The 27,424-nt window shown below is 36.7% G+C and overlaps 3 protein-coding genes and 1 non-coding gene across 5 annotated transcripts; all 4 read left to right on the top strand.

The window, feature by feature from the left end:
- Positions 1–276: 276 nt before the first annotated feature.
- Positions 277–349, top strand: TRNAA-CGC (transfer RNA alanine (anticodon CGC)). Its single transcript has one exon. It is a non-coding gene; the product is annotated as a tRNA-Ala (tRNA).
- Positions 350–859: 510 nt separating this feature from the next.
- On the top strand, positions 860–2,268 carry LOC132167263 (GDSL esterase/lipase At4g10955-like). The gene is made up of 2 exons (XM_059578175.1): positions 860–918; positions 1,059–2,268. The coding sequence occupies exons 1-2, from the start codon at positions 860–862 to the stop codon at positions 2,266–2,268; spliced, it is 1,269 nt and encodes a 422-aa protein (XP_059434158.1).
- A 1,034-nt stretch (positions 2,269–3,302) lies between these two features.
- LOC132187772 (GDSL esterase/lipase At4g10955-like) lies at positions 3,303–8,300 on the top strand. The gene is made up of 5 exons (XM_059602201.1): positions 3,303–4,164; positions 4,538–4,630; positions 4,804–5,570; positions 5,937–6,046; positions 7,671–8,300. Exons 2-5 carry the CDS (start codon positions 4,569–4,571, stop codon positions 7,860–7,862), a joined length of 1,131 nt encoding a protein of 376 aa, XP_059458184.1. The 5' UTR covers positions 3,303–4,164; positions 4,538–4,568; the 3' UTR covers positions 7,863–8,300.
- A 15,261-nt stretch (positions 8,301–23,561) lies between these two features.
- Positions 23,562–26,467, top strand: LOC132167458 (GDSL esterase/lipase At4g10955-like). Of its 2 annotated transcripts, XM_059578445.1 has the most exons (4): positions 23,562–23,811; positions 24,825–24,941; positions 25,312–25,952; positions 26,055–26,467. In XM_059578445.1, the coding sequence occupies exons 2-4, from the start codon at positions 24,856–24,858 to the stop codon at positions 26,318–26,320; spliced, it is 993 nt and encodes a 330-aa protein (XP_059434428.1). In that variant the 5' UTR covers positions 23,562–23,811; positions 24,825–24,855; the 3' UTR covers positions 26,321–26,467. The 2 variants fall into 2 exon arrangements, with proteins under 2 accessions (XP_059434428.1, XP_059434427.1); XM_059578444.1 differs by having other exon boundaries at positions 25,312–26,467.
- Positions 26,468–27,424: the final 957 nt, after the last annotated feature.

The raw sequence follows: 27,424 nt of genomic DNA, 5'->3' as shown, positions 1-27,424 counted from the left end.
TACCTATAAACATAATTGATATTCATTCAGTGGCTTGTTGATTAACTTTCTGTAATAAAAACCATTTGATCTACAATGCTACACCTTCGATCCACTACTATTATGTGATAATATAAACGGAACTTGTTCATAATGATTTTGTGGACAATAGTATTCGAGTTACATGGGTTTCTGTCGAGCTAGGATAATGAGTTTGTGATCTTGAATCAACAGCATTATGGCCACTAAAAATCTCTTTCTTGTTCATTATCTACTACGTAACTTAAGAATCAAACTGGGGGTGTAGCTCATATGGTAGAGCGCTCGCTTCGCATGCGAGAGGCACGGGGTTCGATTCCCCGCACCTCCAAACCTCATTTTTTTCAAACACCCCGAACCAGTCCTCCTCTTTAGACAACAATATTCCTTTTTTCTGCAGAAGTCTGTGTTCATGGAGGCCGAAGCTCAAGCCCAACCCGGCGCCTAAAATTCCAGAAAAGATGATCATTACAATTTACATTACCTGTTTAAATTCTAGAAAAAGGTTTTCCATGAGCTTCAAGTTGACTTTAGGAAATTCCCTTGAACTTGAATCTAACTAACTAGTTGACCTTGAGCGATTGCGCGCCTGATTCGCGGAGGCATTCAACCGCCCTGCACCCTTCTTTGTCAACACATTTGAGAATGGCAATTAGGGTTTTCCTTTCAAACAGAAGAGCAACAAGCTTAATTTGCCAAGTTGAGAGTTGACTTTATAAATGAAATTCCCTTGACCCAGATATATAGAACTAGAAAAGTTATATAAGAAAGACGAGACAGAAACCCACTAACCCGGCCGGGTTAATTTTCCCAATAGTTGCCGGAAACATCAAAATCCATAATGGACAACAACCATATTTTCAGCCATTCTGGGCCTGAAAATCTGACAACTGTTGACTGGTAAGATCATTAACCCACAACTTTTGCAAATAGGGTCTGTCTGATCAACTGCAATTCACCTTCAGTACAAAATATTTCATGTATTAATTCTAACAAGCAAAGCAAAGCACTTGAATACCCCTGATCTAATCTTGTTGCAGGACAAACCCACATCGCAGAAGATGTTTCATTGCCAGCTTGGTTGAGGGAGTGTACCGTCTAGAACACGATCGCCTGGGGAACCGCCATCGCCGCCATGGACCTGATCAAGCTCATCTTGCTCCACCACCCTGGAGATGGTGGGACTTCTTCCATGAACCTCAAGCTCATCGTGTTCTCACAAATCCTGACGGCTCCATATTCGGTGCCATTTATGAGTACAAGTATCCACCTTCTTTCCCAAACCCAAACATACCAAGATATGTCATTGCCTTTCGGGGGGTAATGAGGAAACTACCCACGATATTACCGGAACTCTTGTCAGTAGTCCGGTGCATGCTTAACGAACTTAAACGGAGCTCCCGCTTTCATCGTGCAATGGACGCTGTTCAGCGGATGGTTGATATTGCCGGAGCTGGAAATGTGTGGCTGGCCGGACATTCTCTGGGGTCAGCACTTGCATTGCTTGTGGGAAAGAAAATGGTGATGGAGAAGGGTGTTCTTCTTGAAACATATCTTTTTAATCCACCATTCATAGGTCTCCCCATAGAGCTGATCATCAAAGATGAGAAACTGAAGCGAGTGGTCCGCACTGGATTCGCCTTCGGCAAGGCAGGACTCGCCCGTGTTGTAGGGGGCCATCGCCAGCATTCTCACGAGGCTTTTGCTGAGTTATCTGACTGGTCTCCTCACCTATTCGTGAACCAAGGTGATCCAATTTGTGCAGAGTATATCGGTTACTTTGGAAATAGGAAGTTTATGAAGCAGATTGGGGCTGAAAATATTGAGAACACTGCAGGAATGAGTTCCATTACGAGTCTAGTCTCAAGTGCTGTGGCCGGAGGTGATTCAGAAGCGTCCCACCTTCTTCCCTCTGCATTTCTAACGGTTAATAAGGGTTCAACGCCGGATAACTTCGAGGGAGCTCATGCAATTGATCAGTGGTGGGATCCTAATTGTAGGTGTGAACCCGTGCTGTATAATAAGTATCAGAATCACATCCATCCAATGGCGCCGTATTTGCCCAATAATTTCATTGACACTCAATGCATGCCGTATCAGAATCACCTCCATCCAACAGTGCAGGATTGGCCGAATAATTTCACTAACCCTCCAGGCATGCTGTATCAAAATTGCCTCTCAGTGCAGTATTGGCCAAATAATTTCACCAACCCTCCAGGCATGCTGTATCAGTATCAACCACCCTATTAAACTTCCTTATATTTAAAATGCATCACAATCACATGCATTTTTCCGTAGGTGTTAAGGACATAAATTAGTGGAGTCACTAGTCCAACTTAGAAGAACAAGGGTTGTTTTCGGTACAGAAGATATTCAAGGCTATACGTGTTACCGAGGCATTTGAAACGTTGCGTTTTACCAAGACAATAAAAGGGGGGGCTTTTTTATTGAATTTGCTTTTACAACAAGTCAACAACTATCTTTATATTCTGCGTTTTATTTGCTTGGCTGTTGCGTTTTATTTGTCTTGTATTTGCATTTTGGTTGTATTTTGTAAGTGGTCCACCTGGCCATTGCAACAAAATGGTTCTATATATATATTGATTCTTTGCAAATGGCAGGAAAAACGACAGCTAAGAACATTTTTGGGTTGTAAATCTTAGATTGAGATTTCATAGAATTTCTTTTAAATTTGAGACAAAGAAGACGAGTAAAGAAGCATATAAGAGATAGTAGAACAAACCTGAGAGAGAACAAGAGAAACAACGCAAAATAGAGAGAGAGGCTAAAATGATTAGGGTTAAGGTTTTTTAGTTTTATACCTAGGCAAGACAGGTCGGGTATCTGCTGGAAAAAAATGTCTATACCCGCAACCCGCCTCGCACCGCACAAATTAGAAGAATCCAACCTGTACCCGCAAAAAAAAACCTAAAATCCGCGCCGGGCAAGTTGGGCGGGTTTTTGTCCACCTTTACTAAGCGTCTAAAATAAACCATGTTTTAACATTTAATGAGAAAACATGGTTTATTAAATTTATTAAGGGTAACTTTCTTATTAAATTTCCTCATTAAATAAACTTTCTTATATAAGTAAATCCATTAGATTCTTGATGAGTCCTTTTAGAATAGAATCTATGTTCACTCAGGCCCAAGCTCGTCCCTGTGTTCAACATCTCAACCCCAACACAGCCATAATAAGAATTAGAGAAAAGAAGAAGAGGACCAAGAAGATACATGAACCACTGCATTCTACAGTTGGATCTCATCTAATGTTTCAGTGTATATATTAACGATGAGCTAGATTCACTTGGTGTGCATTTCATTTGAGATTTCATGGAGAGAAGAAAATGGTTATTTGAGATTTCACTTGGTATGCATTTCATTGCGCTTATGAACAGTATAAAAACTACTTGCGTTGATACTCTCCTTTTAGAGGGAAGATTTTTATTTTTTACAATGGGGATCGGAATTGGTTGTAATCCCCGGCTCGGATTGTAGGCAATTGAGGGAGAATTCCGAGCAAGACTAGCAAGTGCTCAAGCAACCCGAGACCCGTTGCCCCATCGGACCCCTCTCTCTCTCTCAATTTGACCCGGTACTTCGACTCTTATCAGTTATCACCCATCATTGATTGTATGTCAACATCCAAGAAGAATGTACCATTAGCATTTATAAGGTTGTATATACCATGCATCATGACTGCTTCAACTGATGCAAAGAAGACTTGCTTGATGAGTCTCGATCTGGGAAGGACAGTTTTGGGGTTTTCCAATCTACCAGACTTAGGAAATTTCCTAAGCTTTCAAATTGACTTGGGAAATTTCATTGAAGTTTCACTTGACCGAAGCAATTATTGAGAAAGAGTAGCAATCGGGGCATTTCATCTTAGAACAAGTGGGAGAGAGAGAGAGAGAGAAAGAGAGAGACAGAAACACACTAACCCGACCGGATTTAGTCCGAGTTTGAGCTCTAAAGCCAACCTTCACCTCCTCAATACTCGCCGGAAACATCGAATTCCGGTAAATATCCGTCGGAATCCAGAAAATCCGACCCGACCCGACCCAGATAAGACGCACGATTTTTCTCTGATTGGTCGCGTTGGAATACGTTTTCTGACGTTTTCTTCATTCTACGGAGTTAATCTGAGGTAATTTGAGCTCTATTATTGTTAATTGAAAAACTTTGAAGTTAGGGTTCCAATAGGTTTAAAATTGGAGCTTTTATATATAATACAGCTTTGATTGATTGATTGATTGATGAAAACTAATTAATGGTTGTGTTATGTAATTTGATGTTAGAATTTCATGTTTCATTATTTCAATTTTGTAGGTCATTATGAATTTAAGGTTATTTATACACGAAATTGGGGATTTAGGAGAGGTTTGAATTATATATGAATTATGTGATTATGATTAATTTGGGGATTTTGTAGACTTGATTAGTGTCTTCAGTTATCTCCATATACATACCATTCATTTCCAATTTTCAATCATGGGCTTTCTGCATTTCTCCCATGGCAGTTAATTTCAGAGGAGAAGATAATTAGGAAAAATGCCCTCTAAGAGGCACATTTTCAGCCTTTCCGGACCTGTACATCTCACAGCTGTTGACTGGTAAGAGCATTTTAAGCAGTGCTTTGCCAATGGGGTCTCATCATCATCAACTGCAGTGGCCATAATGTTTAGTCAATATCTATATATATATATATGGCTTCTTGAAATTCTACGTACGTAATTAACAAGCAAACTTCTGTACCCCTTTTCCAAGAATTATGTTGTTGTTGCAGGACAAATCCACATCATCGAAGATCCATCCTTGCCAGCTTGGTTCAGGGAGTCTACCGTCAAGAACGCGATCGCCTGGATAATCGAGATCTTGCTCCACCCTGGTGGGAATCCTTCCACTTCCGATTGTATCGTGTCCTCACAGATGTTGACGGCTCCATAATCGGCGCCATTTATGAGTTTCCAGCTTCGTCTGCCCCAAACCTACCAATTTACGTCATTGCCTTCCGGGGCATAATCAAGAAACCAAGCACGATATTGCGGGACTTGAAGTCAGGCTTCCAGTGCATCCTTAACGATCTTCACCGGAGCTCCCGCTTTCAACGCGCAATGCCAGCTGTTCAGGAGATAGTTGCTTCTGCCGGAGCTGCAAATGTATTGTTGGCTGGACATTCAATGGGGTCAGCAATTGCATTGCTTGTGGGAAAGAAGATGGTGAAGATGGGTTATATTCTTGAAACATTTCTTTTCAATCCACCATTCGTAGGTCTCCCCATTGACCTGATCAAGAATGAGAAACTGAAGCAAGAGATCCGCTATGCAACCACCGTCTTCAAGTCCGGCCTCGCCGCCATTGCTGTAGAACATTCTGATCATGAGCCTTTTGCTGCGTTATCCTGCTGGTTTCCTCAGCTGTTTGTGAACAAAGATGATCCTTTTTGCGCAGAGTACATTGGTTACTTTCGAAACAGGGAGGATATGAAGCAGAGTGGAGCTAAAAAGATTGAGAGGGTTGCAGGAAATAGTTCCATTACGAGTCTAATCTCAGGTGCAGTGGGAGGTGATTCAGAAGCATTGCATCTTCTTCCCTCGGCATATCTAACTATTAATAAGGGTTCTACGCCAGGTTTTAGGCGAGCTCATGGAATTCATCAATGGTGGGATCCTTCTTTTACTTGTGAATCTTTGCAGTATCAGTATCACCTCCATTGAATTGAGCAGTTGGGTGGAATACTTCTTTCACCCTAGCTCACTCCATGCCTGCCGTATAAGCATAAGCCTAATTAATTGTGAATAAGTCGACAAATTTAACGATTGATTTGTAAGATGATATGAGAAAAATATTGACAAAATATTAATACCAATCATTTCTCAATCAAAACTGACACCTCAACTTTTTTCACATATAACAAAGAGGACGTACACGGACAAGTAAAAGGAGAAGTGAACCGGTGGGAATCAGAGGAAGAGGAGAAAGGTGAAGGTGTTACTGCATCTGCTTTAATATCTTGGCGGAGGAATTGGGTACTTTTTTTTTATCATCTTGTTGCTGGTTTTATATTCTTTGTTTCATTATTTCAAGGTTATTGGGGATTTTTGAGTACGGCCGGTTTGAATTAATTGTGTGAATGTTTTAATTTAAGTTGTTTATGATTAATTAATAAAGTTTTAATATGGTGAGTTACAGGGAATGTGTAATCGGAGAAAATTCGGGTTTTTACGATATGGTTTAAATTTATTTATTTTTGGTAGATTTGAGTTGAATAGGTTAAAGAACGTGATGAAAATTCTTCGTTGTTAATATAGATTTTTCTAAAATACCGGATGTACTATTTTGCAAAAAAAAAAAAAAAAATTGTTACTGAAACTTAATGATGGAATATTTTTATCTTTTATATATGTCCTATTATAATGTCAACTTTTTTCAATATGGTGCAAAGAATTTTATCTGTGGAAGGGAAAAGGAGAGTTTTCAAAGTATATATCTTTGCTTTCACTCCCGGTTTAATTACTTCTAATTACTGAGATAAACATCATTAAACTTTTATTAACTTTTTCAGATGGCTCAACGAATCTTTCTTGCTAGATAGCGATATTGGTAGTATATATTGAGGATCATATATAAGAAAGAATGCTCTCCATAACAAGAAGCAAAATTTCCGTCCTCTAATACTTGGCCTATTTTTATTCTCTCTTTTGCCCCGTTTTTCTTCTTCTCACTTTGAATGTGACGCCCCACCAGCAGTCGCAGAGCCACTTGAGGCTTTGGGGTGCCACGGCACGGCACCCCAAAGCTTTTTATAAAAAAAAAAAATAGAAACTTTTTTTTTTTTTTCTCTCCTACTTATGCAAGTTACCGCTCGACGCCCTCAAAAAAATTTTAGCGACACTTTCAATATCAATTATCTGGCTCCGCCACTGCCCACGGGTCATCAGATTTATCCCGTGATTGGCATTGCATGGAAAGAAGAAAATGGTCATTTGAGATTTCACTCGGTATGCATTTCATTGCTTATGAACAGCATAAAAACTACTTGCGTTGGCGGATGCAACATAAATATATATTATGTTTATAATATTTAAAAATTATAGCACAAAATATGTCTTCACAATATAAAATATTTATTCTTTATACAGTTTATATGATCTATCATTTATTTGATGTTTATCCTTTAAATTTTGCTTTCTTTCTTTTTCACCTAAATTTATTGCCCTCAAAAAACTCAACCCCGCAAGACAGATGGTAGGATATTGGGGAAGTCGGCGTTGCTGTGAGCTGGTTTAAAATTTTATTGGAAACTTTTGTCAGTAAAGTTTTATTAAAAAGTTCTACCACTAAGTATTATTTTCTTAGCCTCGAAAGTGTTAGACGAGTTCTCTCTTTAGCCCCCTCCCTTCTCTGTTAGAGTTTTATCTCTAGTAGCCGTCGGAAGGGGAGAACATCCTCCTCCCCTCTCCCTCTTCTACCTCCCCCCTCTTCTCCCTTTGTCCTCTTTTGTTTAGTGAGCTAGTCTATTTACCTGATGCCCTTAGCTCTTTGGGCGATTTTTTTCCTTTTCCTTCCTCTCCGCCTCTTCCCCCTCCTTTGGTCCCTAGTTGTTTTTGTTTCTTTCTATATTTGCTTTTATTGTTTTTTGTGCTTGTTTAGGTACACTTTGTAGGTGATGCTCTTGGGATTTCACTCAAACTTCTCTCTCCATTTGAGTGCACCGCCGCCCACCATCCGCTACTGGGACTTTTCTCGCGTCCTCACTGCGATGAGTTTCCAACGCCCCTTCCGTTTTCGGTTTTCGGTGAGCACGCAATCGATTCTTCTTTCCGGCTGCCGTCATTCTCTTGATGTGCTTTTTATGTTGTTTATTTCCCTATAATTTTGTCTGGCTTTCATTTTTTTGTTCTTTTTGTTTTGTTTTGTTTTCCTGTAATCGTTTTTGTTTTTGCTTGTAATAATGCTCAGTCCTCTCTCTTGAACTGCCCGCCTGATGTCCTTTGGGTTTGTTGCTTTGGTCTAGACCTTTGGGTTGTGGATGTGAACGTTATCCTGGCTTTCGAGTTGAGGAGGATAAACTTTGGCTTGGGGTTCTCTATCCTCAGTGCCGAGGAATAAGAGCTACCTATGCATTGATTTGAGTCTGTTTGGCGCAGATCTACTGTTTAATTTGAAAATTAGTCATAGGTTAGCGAATTTTATTTGAGTATAGAATGTAATACGTCATCTTTGACGCTTGTAACCTCGTAGCTTCGACTATGGTTGCTTCAGAGCTTTTGCTCTGTGTTATTTGAGCTTTATACTCGTTTATCAATAAATAAGACTGAACTAATTCCTTTAAAAAAAAAAAAAAAGTTCTACCACTTCACCGTTTGGTAACTAGTAAGTGTCTTTGAGTGCTTTTTTTTTTTTAGGGATGATACCCCAACTTATGCCCAACTTTGGCCTTATTTTTTTTTTTAGAAAAAAAATAAAAATAAAAAAATAAGAAAAGTGTCTGAATCAATAATTTTTATTTTGGTCCTTATTTTAGTTGGCATTTTTTTAAAAACAAATATTGCATTTTTCTTCATAAAAATTGCCATTTTTTTTTATGAAAAATTACCATTTTTATGAAGAAAAATGCAATATTTGTTTTTAAAAAAACAAAATGAAGAAAAATTTTGTTTTGCTTCAGACACTTTTTTTATTTTTTACTTTTTTTTTAAAAAAAATAATAATAAAATAAGGCAAAAGTTGGGCAAAAGTTGGATTTTAGTTGGGTCTTTATCATTTTCCTTTTTTTCTTTTCTTTTCTTTTCTTTTCCCCTATTGTTACTGATGTATGGTAACAATCATTTAGAAAATTAGAAGCAAAAATAACAACAAAAAAAAGACATTTTATAAATTTAATTTCATTCTACAACCTAATTAAATGGTTGATGTAAATTTTTTATAAAAAAATAAAAAAATAAAATAAAAAAAATGCTACAAGTCCAAACCGCACTCATTTCTCTATATGATGAAACCACCTCTACCCCATTTCTTATCAATTGACACATCACAATGTAAATAATATTTCCACCTAAAAAAAATAATATCCCCACCTAGTCTACATATTTTTCCACCTTAAAAAAGAAAAAAAAAAAAAAAAAAAAAACTTTTCAAGAACCTTATAACACGTACACTAGTTTTCCACAAAATTTCCAGCATGTCACACTCTAATTCATGACCTGTTTACAATGGGGATTGGAATTGGTTGTAATCCCCGGCTCGGGTTTTAGACAGTTGAGATCTGCAGACTTCCAAGCGTGTGCTCAAGCAACTTGATACCCGTGGCCCCATCGGATGTCCCTCTCTCTCTCAATTTGACCCGGTTCTTGATCGACTTTTATAACCCATCATTGATTGTATGTCAACATCTAGGAAGAATACCATTAATTAGCATTTTGGTTGTGTATGTATATCAAGAGGTAGCTTAATTGGCTGTGAATCTCGCTTCATTAAACAGAGGTCATTAGTTTGAATCACCTTCTCCATTTTCTTGTGTGGACATGTTAAAAAAAAATTTAAAAAAAAAGTTTGTTGTATGAACCATATGATTTCTTGACACTACAAAAAATCAAATTTTTTTTGACTGGAGTTTGCTAACGTTTTAGGGTCTCTGATGCGTCAGAAAATTTTTTTAACGTGTCGTTTTTGACGCGTGTAAATTGTCAGAAGCATAGGTGACAGGAAAAAAAAATTTCTGACGCGTCAGTGGGCAAAACGTCAAAAAATTTTGACATTTTGGTATATTATTCTGACATGTTAAAATAAAAAACGTCAGAAATTTCCTAACGTATCAATTTGACATGTAAGGAAATTTTAAAAATTAATTAAAAAATAATAATTTTTAAATTTTTTCTGGAATTTTTTTTTTTTTTTTCAATTAAAAAATAAATAAAATAATTATTATTATTATTTTTAATCTCTCTGCACGGCACAGCTTCCTCATGCGTGAGGGAGATGCGCCGTGCAGAGAAATTCGAATTTCTCTGCAGATCTTTTCTCCCCATGCCAGCTGCTTCTTTTCTCCTCTTTTTTTCTCTTCAATTCGTTTCTGATCTACTTCTTTTCTCCATTTACAAAAACCCAAACCGAAAAAGTCTTCAAAAAATCAAAAACCCCAACCGAAAAAGTCTTCAAAAAATCAAAAACCCAAACCTCAAAACCCAACAAAAATCTTCAAAAACCCAAAAATCTATAGAAACGGAGGGAGAGAGGACGACGACCGGAGATCGATGACGGAGAGACGGCCGGCGGGTTTAGCTGCGGAGGATCGGAGACTTCGTGAGAGAGAAACTACTGAGCTTGAGAGAGAGTATATATACGGCCGGCGAGTGGAGAAGAGAAAAAAAAAAAGAAGAAAGAAGCTTGATCAAGCTTCGAGGAAAGAAAGAAAGAAACCTATGGCAGAAGAAAGAAAGAAAACAGAGAAAACGTGTACAAGAGAAAAAAAAAAAAAAAATATAGCATGTGGGCGGTGGCTTCAAGCTGTACATCATGTGGGACAGATAGAAAAGATATATAAAAAAATACTGAATATTCAAATATTCAAATTTTCAAAGCTGATGAATTAAGATGCTGAGGAGAGATGGGCGCATATTCAAAGTATGAGGGGTTCTCTGACGTGGTTTTTCCACCATGTCAGAATTTTTCTAAGCCTTCAATCTGGAGCGTCAGAAATTTCTGACGCACCAAACTCCATGTTAGGTGCGTCAGAATTTTTTGATGCTTCAAATTGGTGCGTCATAAAATTTTGACCCGCCAAACTGGTGCGTCAAAAAATTTTAACGCATCAGTTTAATGTGTCAGAAAACCATTTTCTGACATGGCATTTTTTGCCACGTTAGAAAATGGTGCCGTGGCAAAAAACATGTACTGTTTGTCACGTCAAAAAATGTCATTTTTTTTGTAGTGTGAACTAGGTGTTGTTTGTTAAACAACATCACATTCCCCCACATTTTTTATTTCATTTTTCAAAAAAATCAATATCAAAATATTTTTATTTTTTATATCACATCATTCACTTTTTACTACTATTTAAATAAAAAAATTACTACAAAACAAAATTTTCTCATTTTTCAATATAATTTTTTCACTTTTCTATACTAATTATTACACTCATATTTTTCCTCGCCAATCATAAACAGTGCTTTGTAAAGCCATCCTTGTTTACCCAAATCATGCAAACAAGACTTGATCCTTGAGAGTCGTCTTTGAGAAGGACAGTTTTCGGCGTTTTCCTTCATTTAATTTCCAAGCAAAAACTTGACTTACGAAATTTCATTGAATCTTCTTTAATTTTCTTTTTTCTTTTTTGGCTAAATTTCATTGAATCTTCACTTAACCTAAAACTAGTATATAGAGAAGCAGATATAACCCACATTTTAGAAAGAGTAGAAAGATTTCTTCTCAGAACCAGTGGGAGAGAGACAGAAACTCACTTGCCCGACCTGATTTAATTAGGGCTGGTTTTGAGCCCTAAACACCTTGGCCGGCCAGCCTTCTCTTGCTCTAAAGCCAACGTTCACCTCCCCAATAGTAGCAGGAAACATTGAATTCCGGTCAAAAACATCGGAATCCAGACGACCCGACGCAACCCGGCTTGGTAATTAATACTCGATACTTTTCTCTGATTGATCATAGAGTTGGAGCATATTTTTCTGAGGTTTCTTTCATTATATACAGAGGTAATTTGAGTTGTATTATTGTTAAATGAACAACTTTGAAGTTAGGGTTCCATTAGGTTTAAAATTGGAGATTTTTATTATACGGCTTTGATTGATCGATGAAAACTAATGGTTGTGTTATGTAATTTGATGTGGGAATTACTTGTTTGATTATTTCAATTTTGTGGGTCCTTATGAATTTAAGGTTATTTGTACACGAAATTGTACCAATTTCGTTAGAATTTTCAGTTAAATCTTGTCAAAATTCTCAAAATACGATTATTATTTTTAGGGGAAACTTCACTTATCTACCTATACTTTCATGGTCTTTGCAGACGCCCCCATATTGTTCAAAAACTCTCACTTTGATGTATCCAACTTTCGTTTCCTTCTACTTTTCCCCTTCCGTTAGGATTTTCTGTTAATCCTAACTGAGGGGTGTGAAATTCTAATATTGCCCTTATTTTTTATTATTATTATTTTTTTTAATTTTTTTTAAATCTTGACCCGTGGGTTTACCCGTGGAGATAACACACTCGTATTGTGACCCACGAGTCATATTATTATTATTATATATATATATATTTTTTAAAAAATAGCGACGGTGTGTAACCCCTGTGACCCACCTTTGTGACCCCCGGTGGGTCTTGTGAGTTGTGACCCCCGTTGGGTCACAAAGTGACCCACTGGCGGGTCACAAAGTAACCCCCGGTGGGTCACTTCTTTATCTTTTTTGTTTTTTATATAATTTTTTATTTATAAATAAGGGTAAATTTGGAATTTAAAAAAAAATTAGGGGTATAAAAGGCTTTTACTCATTTGACCGTTTGATTCAACTTCAAAATCCTAACGGAAGGAGCAAAGTAGAAGGAAACGAAAGTTGGATACATCAAAATGAGAGTTTTTGAACAATAGGAGATGCCTGCAAAAACCGCAAAAGTATAGGGGGGTAAGTGAAGTTTCCCCTTGTTTTTAATTATAAAACAATAAAATAGAAATTTTAAATATTTAGGCGTTTATTTTTTTTTATAGCAAAAAAAATTAGTTTTTTGGACATTTTGACAAAAACTAAAGTTTTATCCACACGAAATAGGGTAATTGAAATAAATTTAAAGTTCGATACTCTTAATTAAAAGTTTTTAAAATTTGAAGTTAGTGTCAAAATGAGTGGAAGTGCATGAGATTTTATGAAGTTTCCCTTTGAATTAATTTTGTTTAAGTTGTTTATGAATAATTTGAAGATTATACGCAATTAAAGTTTTCATATGGCCGGATACATTTTGGATCGATTTTGTAGACTTAGACTAATATAATCCCAAATTGATAGCTTAAAAATAAAATTTAAGTTGATTGTGATTAATTTGAAAAGAGGCAAGTCACGACTTACAAAGAATGTGTAATATATTGTTTTCACTCCCAGTTTATATGTGGCAGTTTATTTCAGAGGATACTCAGGAAAAGGTGAACATAAGGAATAATGCCCAACACCATCAAGTTTGACGTTTCCGGGCCTAAACATCTAACACGTGTTGACTGGTAAGAGCATTAACCCACCACTTTGCCAATAGGTTCCGATCAGAATTAGGATCCCTCCGTCAATTTGAGTTGAAAAAGAGTATTTTTGTGTTCTTAAAAAGTGAGAAGATAAAAATATGCCTTTAAGTATAAATAATTTTGTTCAGTCTGAGATGCACTAATATTAAAAAAATATTAAAATATAAATTAAATAATTTAATTTATGAAAATATACGATAATTTAATAATTGTTAACTATGACGACGGATCACCTAGCTATGGCCATAATAATTTTTAGTGAAGAATTATCAAAATTGAAGATAACTTATCGGTCGTTGTCTCATGTTTCATAAACCCGTGTTCATGATTTCATGTGTTTTTTTTTTTTTTTTGGATGAATAAGCAACTTTATAGATCAAAACAAGAACCAATTACATATCAACACCTAAAACAAACCTGGCAAAGCAGGTTGAAAACAGCCTACGCAGAGGCCAAAAACCAGAACCACACTAAACAAAAAAAAAACACAAGCTGCAAAACACCAACAGCAACCCAGAAACAGGCTAAACCAAACCCTTACAAAAGACTAGACAAAAACCAAACTTTCATCAACAAAGTAAGTTGCAGGCAAGGTCAGGAAACTTGCAGTAACTTCCATCAACAAAGTATACTTGCAGGTAGGTTCCATAAGGAACAGAGCACCAAATTCTCCTTAGTCTTTGGGAATTTACCTTTCCCAACAACTCTTGCATGAACTTCCCATAAAATTTGCTTCAGAATCTGCTCTTCTGCCCTAGGGAGTCCTACATGTTTTATTTCATTTCTAGTTCTCCAAATGTTGTACACTGCAGAACCAAAACCTAGCCGACACAACAAGCCTTTAAGAGTATTGCACTTCCAAGAATCACATCCCAATTGTATGATATCCTCCCAAACAATAGGAGGGTTAGCCACTTTGCATCTGGTCATACAAAACTTCCATACCCTATAGCAGAAACTACATTCAAAAAATAAATGGTTGCGGTTCTCCATTTGATTTCTGCAGAAAGAGCAATTGACATTTCCTTTATAACCCCAACTCAACAGCCTTTCTCCTGTATCCAACCTATCCTTCATGGCAAGCCATAAGATGAAAGCTTGCTTAGGAATAGCTAGAGAAAAGCAAACTAACTTCCACCACTCAACTTGAACTCTCTTTTCTCTAAGAGCCTCCCAAGTATCATAACTAACATATACTCCTTTCCTAGAAGCAGTCCATATGGGTTTATCAGAAGATCCCAAACTAATTTCAACAAATCGAGTTTGAATATCCACCAATGCTTCAGACCTAGCAGGCCTCCAAAACCAATCTCCATTGTGAATAACAGAAGATAGTTTTGCCTCCACACTACTTTGGGCATCATAAACAACTCTAAAGCCATACTTCTCAAAAAGAATGCCAGCAGGGTGCCACAAATCCAACCAAAGATGGATATTTTTCCCATTTCCAACTTCAAATCTCAAAAACTTCTTTGCAGTATCCCTCAACCTGAGCAGCTTCCTCCAGCACCAAGAGCAATTTTGAGGGATACTAACACTCCAGAAACTCTTTTGTTTCAAAAAATTTTCCTTAATCCAGGCCACCCAAAGAGATCCTGACCTTGCAAACAAATTCCAAATGTGCCTAAGCATAGAGGATTTATTCCAGACATCAATACTTTTCAACCCCAAACCACCCTCTTTCTTAGGAAAACAAACATCAGCCCAAACCACTTTTGCTTTTACAGCCTCAACAGACTTACCATTCCACAGAAACCGATTAAATTTCTGCTCTATAGCCTTTATAATTTTCTTGGGGAGAATGAAAATACCTGTCCAATAAACTTGCAGACTGTACAAAACAGAAGACAACAACTGAAGCCTGTCTGCATAAGAGAGATTCCTAGACAACCAAGAATCAATTCTAGCAGTAATTTTATCCAAAAGCACAGCACAATCAGTAAAAGAAAGCCTAGAAGATATTAGGGGAACCCCAAGGTATCTCATAGGGAGAACACCCTCCTTCATCTGCAAATCATTCAATAAGTTGAGCTTAACCCTATCTGAAATACCAGAGCAGAAAAAAGAACTTTTAGAAGGATTGGCCTTCAAGCCAGACAACTCCTCAAACTCAGCCAAAGCTTCTTTAATGACCTTAATAGACCCCAAACTGGCTTCAGAAAAAATAAGCAAATCATCAGCAAAACAAAGATGAGTAAGCTTCAATTTCAAGCATTTGGGGTGAAACTTGAAACTCGAAGCAGTAGTAGTAGATTCAGCCATGATCCTAGAAAAAACTTCCATAGCTAGGACAAACAAATAGGGAGACAAAGGATCCCCCTGCCTTAGACCCTTTTTTTACTTCAAAATAGCCAACCAAAGTCCCATTCAAACAAACCGAAAACCTAGGAGAGGTAATGCATTCCCTGATCAAACTCAGAAACTTTTCTGGAAAACCAAAACAATGAAGACAGTGGATCATGAACTCCCAATTGACTGAATCGTAAGCTTTCATGAGGTCAACCTTCAAGGTGCATCTAGGCTTCCCCTTACCCTTATGATAATTTCTAATAAGTTCCTGAGCCAACAAGACATTTTCATAAATACTTCTAGATGGAATAAAGGCTGATTGATTCATGCTTACCAACTCTCCCAAAAGGGGCAGCATCCTATTTGCAATAATCTTTGAAATGCATTTGAAAATGACATTACAGCAAGCTATTGGTCTGAAATCCCCCATAGCAAAATGGTTAATCTTCTTAGGAACCAAAGTGAGGATAGTGGCATTAACTTCTTTTAGTAACAAACCAGAGAGAAAAAAACTCTGAATCGCAACTACCACCTCCTTCCCAACAATAGGCCAAGCAGTCTTGAAAAAATCAATAGAAAATTCATCAGGACCAGGGGCCTTATTGGCTTTCATCTGAAACAAAGTGTCCTTGATCTCTTCTTCTGTAACTTCTTTGTCCAACAAAACTGCCTTTTCAGCTGAAATGGCAACTGGAATCAAATGTCTTATACGAGTTGCCTTGGACTCATTAAAGATCATTTGATCAGTACCTAGCAATAATTTCATGTGTTTTTGAACATTATTAACAAAGAAAACCCCTGATCTTGTTGCAGGACAAATCCAGATCACCGAAGATCCGTGGTTGCCAGCTTGGTTGAGGGAGTCTACAGTCTAGCACACGACAACCTGGGGAATCGCAAAGGACCCTGGTGGGACTACTTCCATTTTGAATTGGTTAATGTTGTCGAAGATATTAACAACTACTCCATAACCACCGCCATTTATGAGTACAAGAAGTACCCAGATTCTTCTTTCCCAAACCCAAACGTACCAAAATACATCATTGCCTTTCGGGGCATAATCCCGGAATCACCCACGATATCACAGGACCTGAAATCAACCATTGCGTATATCCTTAACGACGTTGAAGGGGTTACCCGCTTTCGATCTGCAATGGATGCTGTTCGGAACATAGTTGATTCTGTCGAAGCTCGAAATGTGTGGCTGGCCGGACATTCTCTGGGTTCAGCAGTTGCATTGGTTGTGGGAAAGAAAATGGTAATGGAGAAGGGTGTTCTTCTTGAAACGTATCTTTTTAATCCACCATTCATAGGTCTCCCTGTAGAGCTGATCAAGGGTGAGAGACCGAAGCGAGCCATCCGCCTTGGAATCGTCTTCTTAAAGGCGGCCGTCGCCCGTGCTGCAAAAGCCCATCATCACCAGCAATATTCTGAGTCTCTTGCTAAGTTATCTGACTGGTTTCCTCACCTGTTCGTGAACAGACGCGATCCTATTTGCGCAGAGTATATCGGTCACCTTCAAAACAGGAAAAATATGAAGCTAATTGGAGCTGGAAAGATTGAGAGGATGGCAAGAAATATTTCCGTCCCGAGTATACTCTCAAGTATAGTGACCGGAGGTGATTCAGAAGCATTGTCTCTTCTTCCCTCCGCACATCTAATTATTAATAAGGGTTCAACAGATTTGAAGCAAGCTCATTCAACTATACAATGGTGGGATCCTGATTTTAGCGGTGAAGAACACGAGGTGTCGGGGGTGGAACCACCTGATGACTTGGTGAAGCAACCCAAAGGCATAAAGCGGTACTACAAAAAAGTTAAAACAACTGGTAAAACAGTTGTTAAAACCATTTCTTATTTAATAAAACACGAGCCATTCTCGATGGGTAGTTCAATTGGGTAGGACTACACTTTATGAAGTAAATATCACTAGTTCGAATCTCCCTCTCCTCATATGTGAACATGTAAAAAAAAAGAAAAAAAAAATAAAGGTTTTATACTTGTTTATCGATTGTTATATTTTGTTTATCTAGTTTTATATTTATCTTCAATAAGCAGGAATGTAACCGTACGTGATCTTTATTTCGGTATTGAATTTCTCGATCCTATCCTTGTGAGATGAGACTCCTCCAACAAATGTATATGACTGTTTACGTTACTATTCTTCTGAAATTCCCTTGTATTCCTGCTTGCTTCTTCCTACGCCACATCAATGTATCCTTGCCAGCTTGGTTCAGGGAGTCTACTGTCTAGAACACGATCGCCTGCTCCACCCCGGTGGGAATCCATTAAAATTAAGGAACTACTAATCATTTATAACCGTTAACTACTAATTGCATATATAACTGCCTTGGTAGGCAATTTTAGGAATAATTTTAGAAGGCCTACTTGTGTTCTACTAAGAATGATGTGGTTATTAAAATCATCATTGTGCTTGTGATTGATCATTATTGAATTTTAATTAAAGGGTGATTTTAATAGCCACATCATTCTTAGTAGGACATAAGTAGGCCTTTTAGAATTACTCCAATTTTAGGGGTAAAGAAAAACGGTTAATAACCGCTAACCGCATACCCTTATATACAATAATATAAATATATATTTTATATTAAAAATATAACATTAAAACGACGTTGTTTTAATTTGGTGTTAACACCAAAACGGTGTCATTTTCAAGAGGTGGCTCAATCGTCTGGGACCACACTTAATGAAGTAGAGGTCACTAGTTCGAATCATCATCCTCCCTCTTGTGCGGACATGTCAAAAAAAAAAAAAACAAAACAAAACAGTGTCATTTTAAATATGAGTTAAGGATATAATTTCATTATATTCATTGTCTTTAAAAACACTTTAACCCAAAACTATTTAAAATAAGCCCAAAAAATAGGCACAATGAGCCTAAAACAAATGAGAATTGTTCTTTTTTGGTTGCTCCATAATGAGGATTGTTAAAATGTTTATTTGAATATTTTATTATATTTTGGTGGACTATTACTTGGTTTAATTAATGTTGATGATTTAGACTAATTAATATAGTTATATGACTGTTTTTGTAGCACTTCTTTCACATATTCTTATATATATGGAGTTTTAATTTTTTAAACCTTCGCATTTTGTGCCTAGAAAAGAAAAATAACAGTTTTTTTGGAAAATAATTTTTAGAGCTAGGGTATTTTAGAAAATTTGGTTCAAATTCGATTTCATTTCAATTAAACAAATTTCTTCAATTCATTCATGTGTTGTCACCAAATAAATTAAAGGGTCATGAATGAATTAATAAAATTTTATTTTCACTTTAGTTTTAATTACTTAAAAACGGAAATCCTTTTTATTTATTTATTTTATTTCTATGATTTGATTTTGAAAGCCTCAATTGAAGCAAAGGCTATAAAGGATGACACATTTTATTGTATTAATTGGTTTTAAATCCCTACAAGATAGGAATATAAGTTTTTATGTATTTCTTTTATTGCTTTTAGCATGTCAACTTTCAAAGTTCATCTGTTAGTGTGAAAAAATAGCTATGAAAAATTTGTAACATTACTCTAAAAGCTATAAGAAATCCCATGAAACTTGTAACCAGCGACAAGCACCGTCGTCAAGGCAGGCATCACCCACGCCGATCACCAACATTCTAAGCCTTTTGCTGTATTATCTCAATGGTTTAGAATACGATAGTTAGTGATTTAGAAAAAGAAGAAGAGGAAGAAAATACATGTGTTAAATCATCAGTTATCTCAAAATCTTACGCTAATAAGAATATGTAAATTTAATTACTTAATCATTACTTTTAAGGACATACATGATCTATGCATGACAGTTGACTCTACAGTATTAACGATGAGCTAGATTCAATAAGGTGCCAAAGCTTTTTCAGATAGCTAAATCTTGGGTAAAATTATAGACTTACCGCCACTTACGACAAATCTTCATCTTGGTCGTGTCCTGTCTGTTGTCTACTGTTTGGACAAAAAACACGTAAGTCTATTTCTTCCATCAATCTTTTGTGCCCTTTTCTTCTTCTCTTTTTGACCAATCACCGAATTCATTCCGCTGCAGGGATTGACATTCCAAAATTAAGGAAACCATTTTCCATACGAGATTTTTGACCAATTCAATCTTATAACCCCACGTACTTATTCCTTTATTGTTGTTTTTCACTTTAATGTATATACGTTTAAGTACTGTTGATTAGATGATTAAATTTACCTCTTCCTATTGGATAAATGGTGATTTGCCATATATGCACCACTCATTGTGTAAACCACCGAGCTTTTTGCAATACAGATTTTTATCTAAAAGAAATGAAAATGGTCATTTGAGATTTCATTTGGTATGCATTTCATTGCATATGATCAAAACTAGCCGTATTTGAATATATTGAGATCATCGTCTATCTTTTAAAGGGAAGATTTTTTCAAGCATGCATGACACACTCTAACCTGTTCACAAGGAGCAGATCTGCCATGAGCAAAAAGTAGACTTGGGAAATTTCGTTGAATCTTCACTTAACCTAAAACTAGTATATAGAGAAACAGATAGAAGTCATAGAACCCACATTTTACAAATTAGTTCAAATCCGAGCCCATTGAAAAGGCAGTCCAAAGTTTGGTCTAGGACCATAGAAAAATAGTCCAAAAATTTAAATTTTAATACGCTTTACATTTGTTTACGAGACCGTGTGATATTTATCTCTGATAAGTTTTAATATACTTTACATTCATGGATTAAATTGAAAATCGAATTATATTAAAAAAATAATTATTTTTTTATTTTTTATTTTTTATTTTGTTTATATTTTCTTAACATTGAATAAATAATAATTTCATTTTTTTATATATATTAATTTAGTCTTTAATCTTAATATATTTCTTATCAATTATTTGATCCCCTATTTAAATATATTTCTAATTCATGTTTTGACCTATGTCGATAAAAATTCCTAATTCCGTCCCCGCATGAAACTAACTTGAAAATACATACTTATAGATCCATTTCATTTGAGATTTCATAGAAAGAGAAGAAAATGGTCATTTGAGATTTCACTTGGTATGCATTTCATTGGTATGAACAGCATAAAAACTACTTGTGTTGATACTCTCCTTTTAGAGGGAAGATTTTTATTTTTTACAATGGGGATCGGAATTGGTTGTAATTCCCTGCTCGGATTGTAGAGAATTGAGAGAGACTTCTGAGCAGGTGCTCAAGCAACTTGAAACCCGTGGCCCCATCGGAGGCCACTCTTTCTCTCTCTCGCTCAATTTGACCTGGCTCTTCAACTCTTATCACCCATCATTGATTGTATGTCAATAAACCCACATTTAGAAAGAGTACTAGCAATCGGGCATTTCATCTTAAAACAAATGGGGGAGAGAGAAGGAAACACACTAGCCTGACCGGAACACCTTGGCCAGCCTTCTCTGGCTCTAAATTAAGCCAACCTTCACCTCCTCAATAGTCGCCGAAAACATCGAATCCCGGTCAAAATCCGTCGGAATCCAGACAGCCCGACCCGACGCGTATAATACGCGAGATTTTTCTCTGATTGGTCGCGTTGGAATACGTTTTCTGACGTTTCTTTCATTCTACGGAGTTAATTATTGTTAATTGAAGAACTTTGAAGTTAGGTTTCCAATAGGTTTAAAATTGGAGCTTTTATAATACGGCTTTGATTGATTGATTGATTGATGAAAACTAATGGTTGTGTTATGTAATTTGATGTTTCATTGTTTCAATTTTGTGGGTCATTGTGAATTTAAGGTTATTTATACACGAAATTGGGGATTTTGGAGACGTTTAAATTATGAATTATGTGAATGTTTAATTGAACTGGTTTTTGATTAATTTGAAGAGAATAGGCTATAATGGACCGGAGAGGATCTTGTTACTTATATTTGTACCGTGTCTTCACAGATTTTGACGGCTCCATAATCGGCTCCATTTATGAGTATCCAGCTTCGTCTGCCCCAAACCTACCAATTTATGTCAATGCCTTCCGGGGCATAATCAAGAAACTAACTAGCACGATATTGCGGGACCTGAAGTCAGGCTTCCGGTGCATCCTTAACGATCTTCACCGGAGCTCCCGCTTTCAACGCGCAATGCCAGCTGTTCAGCAGATAGTTGATTCCGCCGGAGCTGCAAATGTATTGTTGGCTGGACATTCAATGGGGTCAGCAATTGCATTGCTTGTGGGAAAGAAGATGGTGAAGATGGGTTATCTTCTTGAAACATTTCTTTTCAATCCACCATTCGTAGGTCTCCCCATTGAGCTGATCAAGGATGAGAAACTGAAGAAAGAGATCCGCTACGCAACCACCGTCGTCAAGTCCGGACTTGCCATTTTTTTTTATATGAATAAGCATTTCATTAAAACCAAAGCTCAAAACAGAGTAACACCAAAACACAAATACAACCCCTTACAAAGCAAAACAGGGGAAAACAAAACCTTCAAACAAGCAACTACTCAACACCAATACAGCCCCTTACACCCCTTACAGATTAAAACAAGGAAAAGCAAAACTACAAGCCAACAAGTCCGGCCTTGCCATTGCTGTAGAACATTCTGATCATGAGCCTTTTGCTGCGTTATCCTGCTGGTTTCCTCAGCTGTTGGTGAACCAATTAAGATGATCCTTTTTGCGCAGAGTACATTGGTTACTTTCGAAACAGGGAGGATACGAAGCAGAGTGGAGCTAAAAAGATTGAGAGGGTTGCAGGAAATAGTTCCATTACGAGTCTAATCTCAAGCGCAGTGGGAGGTCAGTCAGAAGCATTGCATCTTCTTCCCTCGGGCCTCGGCATATCTAACTATTAATAAGGGTTCAACGCCAGGTTTCAAGCGAGCTCATGGAATTCATCAATGGTGGGATCCTTCTTTTACGTGTGAATCTTTGCAGTATCAATATATGCTTGATTAAGAATTTTTTTTCTTACTTATGTATATTTATAAGTAAATTTAAAATTCAATAAATCAATCATTAAATTTGTAAGATAATATGAGAAAAATATGGATAAAATATTAATACCAATCATTTCTCAATAAAAAACTGATGCCTCAACTTTTCTAATAAATAACAAAGAGAACGTACTCAGATAAATAAAAAGAGGAGTGATCCAGTGGGAATCAGAGGAAGAGGAAAAAGGTCTGCTTTAATATTTTGGCGGAGAAAATAGGGGTTCTTACAATATGGTTTAAATTTATTTATTTTTGGTAGATTTGAGTTGAATAGGTTAAAGAACGTGATGAAAATTCTTCGTTGTTAATATAGATTTTTCTAAAATACCGAATGTGCTATTTTGCAAAAAGAAAAAGAAAAAATTGTTACTCAAAATTATGGAATATTTTTATCCTTTATGTCCTATTATAATGTTAAATTTTAAAATATAGTGCAAAGAATTTTATCTGTGGAAAGGAAAAGGAGAGTTTTAATTTCAAAATATCTAGCTGCTTTCATTCCGGGTTTAACTACTTCTAATTATACTGAGATAAAAATCATTAAACTTTTATTAGACTCTTCTTTGCTCCTACATGTTGAACAAGTACTCAAAAAACTCTAGACCCGTGGCCCCATCGGAGCCCCCTCTCTCAATTTGACCCGGTTCTTGATCAACTCTTATCACCCATCATTGATTATATATCAACATGTACGATGAATACCACTAGCATTAGGTTGTATACACCACATGACTTCTTCAACAGCCGCAAACAAGACTTGTTCAACTGATGCAAACAAGACTTTCTTCAATGAGGACCCATCATTGATTGTATATGTCAACATATTTCGAGAATTCCATTAGCATTTAAGGTTGTTTGTATGTATGAACCATATGATTTCTTGAACTGATCATAATGCAAAGAAGACTTAATCCTTGAGTCGTCTTTGAGACGTGTTGACTAGTAAAAGCATTTTGGCAGGGTCTGATCAACTGCAATGCACCAATGATAATATATATATATATATATATAACCAGATAGAACCCACATTTTAATAAGAGAAGCAATCGGGCCATTTCATATTAATTAGAACAAGTACGTGGGAGGAAGAGAGGAAGAGACAGAAACCCACCTTGGCCAGCCTTCTCTGGCTCTAAATCCAACGTTAACCTCCCCAAATAGTCGCCGGAGACTTCGAATTCTGGTCAAATCCGCCGGAATCCAGACGACCCGGCCCAGCCCGGTTAATACTCGAGATTTTTCTCTGATTGATAGCGTTGGAGTACGTCTTCTTGACGTTTCTTTCATTCCAAGGAGTTAATCTGAGGTAATATGAGTTGAGTTATTATTAATTGAACAACTTTGAAGTTAGGGTTTCAATAAGTTTAAAATTTGAGGTTTTTATAATACGGCTTTGATTGACTGATGAAAACTAATGGTCGTAACTTGTGTTATGTAACATGTTTGATTATTTTAATTTAGTGGGTAATTACGAATTTAAGGTTATTTATACACGAAATTGGGGATTTTGGAGGTTTAAATTATTAATTAAGTGAATGTTTAATTTAAGTTGTTTATGCTTAATTTGAAGATTATAGGCTATTAAAGTTTTAATATGGCTACAATTTGGGTATTTTGTAGACTTGATTAATATAACCCCAAATTTATAGCTTATATATATATATATATATATATATAATCTACGTTTATTTAATTTCTAAAATACCGAATGTACTATTTTGCAAAAAAAAAAAATGAATCGTTTCTGAAAATTATGGAATATTTTTATCTTTTATGTCCCTATAATAATGTCAACTTTCTAAATATAGTGAAAAGAATTTTATCTGTGGAAATTAGGGAAAAGGAGAGTTTTCAAAATATATTGCTTTCCCTAAAAAAAAAACAAAAATTACCTCTAATTACTGAGATAAAATTCATTAAACTTTTATTGACATTTTCAGATGGCTCAACGAATCTTTCTGGTCTTCTAGATAAAAGATCTTGGAAGTATTGAGGATCATGCGCACTTGGAGCAATTGAGGATTTTTTTCTTTTTTTTTTTTTGGTTGCTCCATATATAATGAGGAATTGTTAAAATGTTTATTTGAATATTTTATTATATTTTGGTGGACTATTACTTGGTTTAATTAATGTTGATGACTTGGACTAATTAATATAGTTTATAAGTTTATTTGTTACATTAATACAACATATTAAGAATGTTATATTCATTTAGAAAGTATGTGAATCATATATATGTATATCAAATTATGTTGAGCTTCAGTCGTCTTGTCTCCATATTCCATTCAATCATGGGCCTCTGCAATTCTACCGTGGCAGTTTATTTTAGAGGATACCATACGGAATAATAATGCCTTCTCGTAAGAAGATTAAGAAGATTGAGGAGCAAGATTTCCACATTTCGGGACCTGTACATCTCACACGTGCTGCTGCCTGGTAAGAGCATTTTAACAAAAAAAACTTTGCCAATGGGCTGTCATGATCATCAATCCTGCAATTGATATTGTTGTTAAAACAATAATTAAGTAATTAAACTTATCTATTTTTATCGGCTTAATTAAGTTTTTTGGATAATTAGTAATTTAATGTAATAACAGAATCGAAGGATTTGAAACCAAATCTTAATTCTGTCAATTCACTAAATTTAAGTTAAATATTATAGGTATTAGGCATCATCTATTAAATGAGAGTTTTAGCTCATACGTGAGTAGTAGCATTAAAGTAATGATTAAATGATTAAATTTACTTTTTCTTACTGACTTTAAGTTTTTGAGACAATCAGTAATTTAGGAATTACTTGTTGCAGGACAAATCCAGATCAGGGAAGATGTATCATTGCCAGCTTGGTTCAGGGAGTCTACTGTCTAGAGTACGATCGCCTGCGAGTACTCCAGGGGAAGCGCCATCGCCATGGAGCTCAAGCTCTTGCTCCACCCTGGTGGGAATCCATCCATTTCCGATTGTTTCGTGTTCTCGAAGATGTTGACGGCTCCATAATCGGCGCCATTTATGAGTACGAGCATGAGCATCCACCTTCTCCCCAAAATCCAGACGTCCCAAGATATGTCATTGCCTTTCGGGGCATAATCAGGAAAAGGCGCATCATTTTGAAGGACCTGACGTCAGGCCTCGGGTGGGTCCTTAACGAGCTTCAACGGCGCTCCAGCCGCTTTCATTGCGCAATGCACGAGGTCCAGCAGAGGGTTGCTGTTGCCGGAGCTCAAAATGTGTGGTTGGCCGGACACTCTCTGGGGGCAGCAATTGCAATGGTTGTCGGAAAGAACATGGTGATCAAGAAGAATTGTTTGCTTAAAACATATCTTTTCAATCCACCATTTGTAGGCATCCCCATTGATTCGCTGATCAACGATGAGAAATTGAAGCAGGGCATCCGCTTTGCAAGCACCGGCGTCAAGGCAATTCTCATCAATGCTGTAGCACTAGCAGGTGATCTCCATCACCAACAAAGACATGATCATGACTCTTTTGCTGCGGTATCTCGCTGGCAACCTTACTTGTTCGTGAACAAAAATGATCCAATTTGCGCAGGGTATATTGATTACTTTCGAAAAAGAGAGGAAATGAAGCAGAGTGGAGCTGAAACTGAAAGGATTGCAGAAAAGAGCTCCATTGTGAGTCTATTCTCAAGCGCAGTGTTCGGAGGAGATTTAGAAGCATCGCATCTTCTTCCCTCGGCGCATGTAACTACTAATACGGGTTCAACGCCAGATGTCGAGCAAGCTCATGGAATTGATCAGTGGTGGGATCGTTTTCTTATCAGTGAATCCATGCTCTATCAGTATCACCCCCATTGAATCTCAGGAGTCCAACCTTGCAAAAATCTGCACCAACCAACAAGTTCTATATATATCTATATATATGTGTGTGTATGTGTTTATGTGACAAATTAACGTGTTGTTATGAACTTGGTTAGATTTAAAACTAATCAAACTTTTTGTCCTTTTAATTAATTGGGTCCAAGTTGTTTATGAATATTGGCTTCAATCATTTAATCAAATCGAACTTCTCTGCGGCGGCATTAGAACCGAAAGCCTTTTCAGCAATGTTGGATAATATTGGATATGAGCTCATTCTCCTTTAGCTACAGCTAGAGCCACTGAGCCAGCTTTGAAGCAATAAACAAGGTCACACTGAAGTGGCCCAAACTCATCCATGGCTGACCCTCTTGCCCGTCTTCTACATCTCAAGCCCAACCCTAGCCTCAAAATTGGACAGAAACCGTGCCTTCAGAAATATAATACTTGATTAATTTACAAACTAAAGATGAGTTGCTCAGTCTTACCCATTGAGAATCAATGTTGGACATAACACCGGGCAGGTCCCCGTGGGGTCTCAAACAGGTCCAGTCGGGTTCTGGGCGAGTCCCAGTCAAGTCCCAGCGAGGTCTTGGGTGAGTCCCAGCGGGGTCTTGTAAATGTCCCGGCGGGATCCCGAGCAGGTTCGGGCGGGTCCCAGTCAAGTCCCAGCAAGGTCCCAAGTGGGTGGGTCTTTGCGAGATCCATCGTTATGAGAATGAGATGCTCAAACTCGAAAATGGTTTACGGTTTTAAATGGAAATTATTTTCCGAAAATGGTTTATGGTTTTTAAAAATATAAACCATTTTCCGAAAATTAAAGAATAATTTTCGGTCAAACAGAAAATATTTTTCGCTGACTATTATTTTACGCCGCACCAAACACCCGAAAATACAAAAACATTTTTCGCAAATCATTTTACAACGAAACAAACAAAACATTAATTATATGAATAATTCATCTTTTTAATTGTGAAATTAACTTTTTAGAGTGTCTCAAGAAAGTGCTTAACCATGCAATTTATTTAGTATTTAAATTCGTCTTTCAATTAGAAAAAGGTGTACTCAATAATTTGCATTATGACTTTCACACGTCTCCACAAC

Source organism: Corylus avellana, chromosome ca1 (assembly GCF_901000735.1).
Source record: "Corylus avellana chromosome ca1, CavTom2PMs-1.0".
Classification (NCBI taxonomy): Eukaryota; Viridiplantae; Streptophyta; class Magnoliopsida; order Fagales; family Betulaceae; genus Corylus; species Corylus avellana.
The sequence above is the reverse complement of the archived record's forward strand: the minus strand, read 5'-3'. Positions and strand labels throughout refer to the sequence as shown.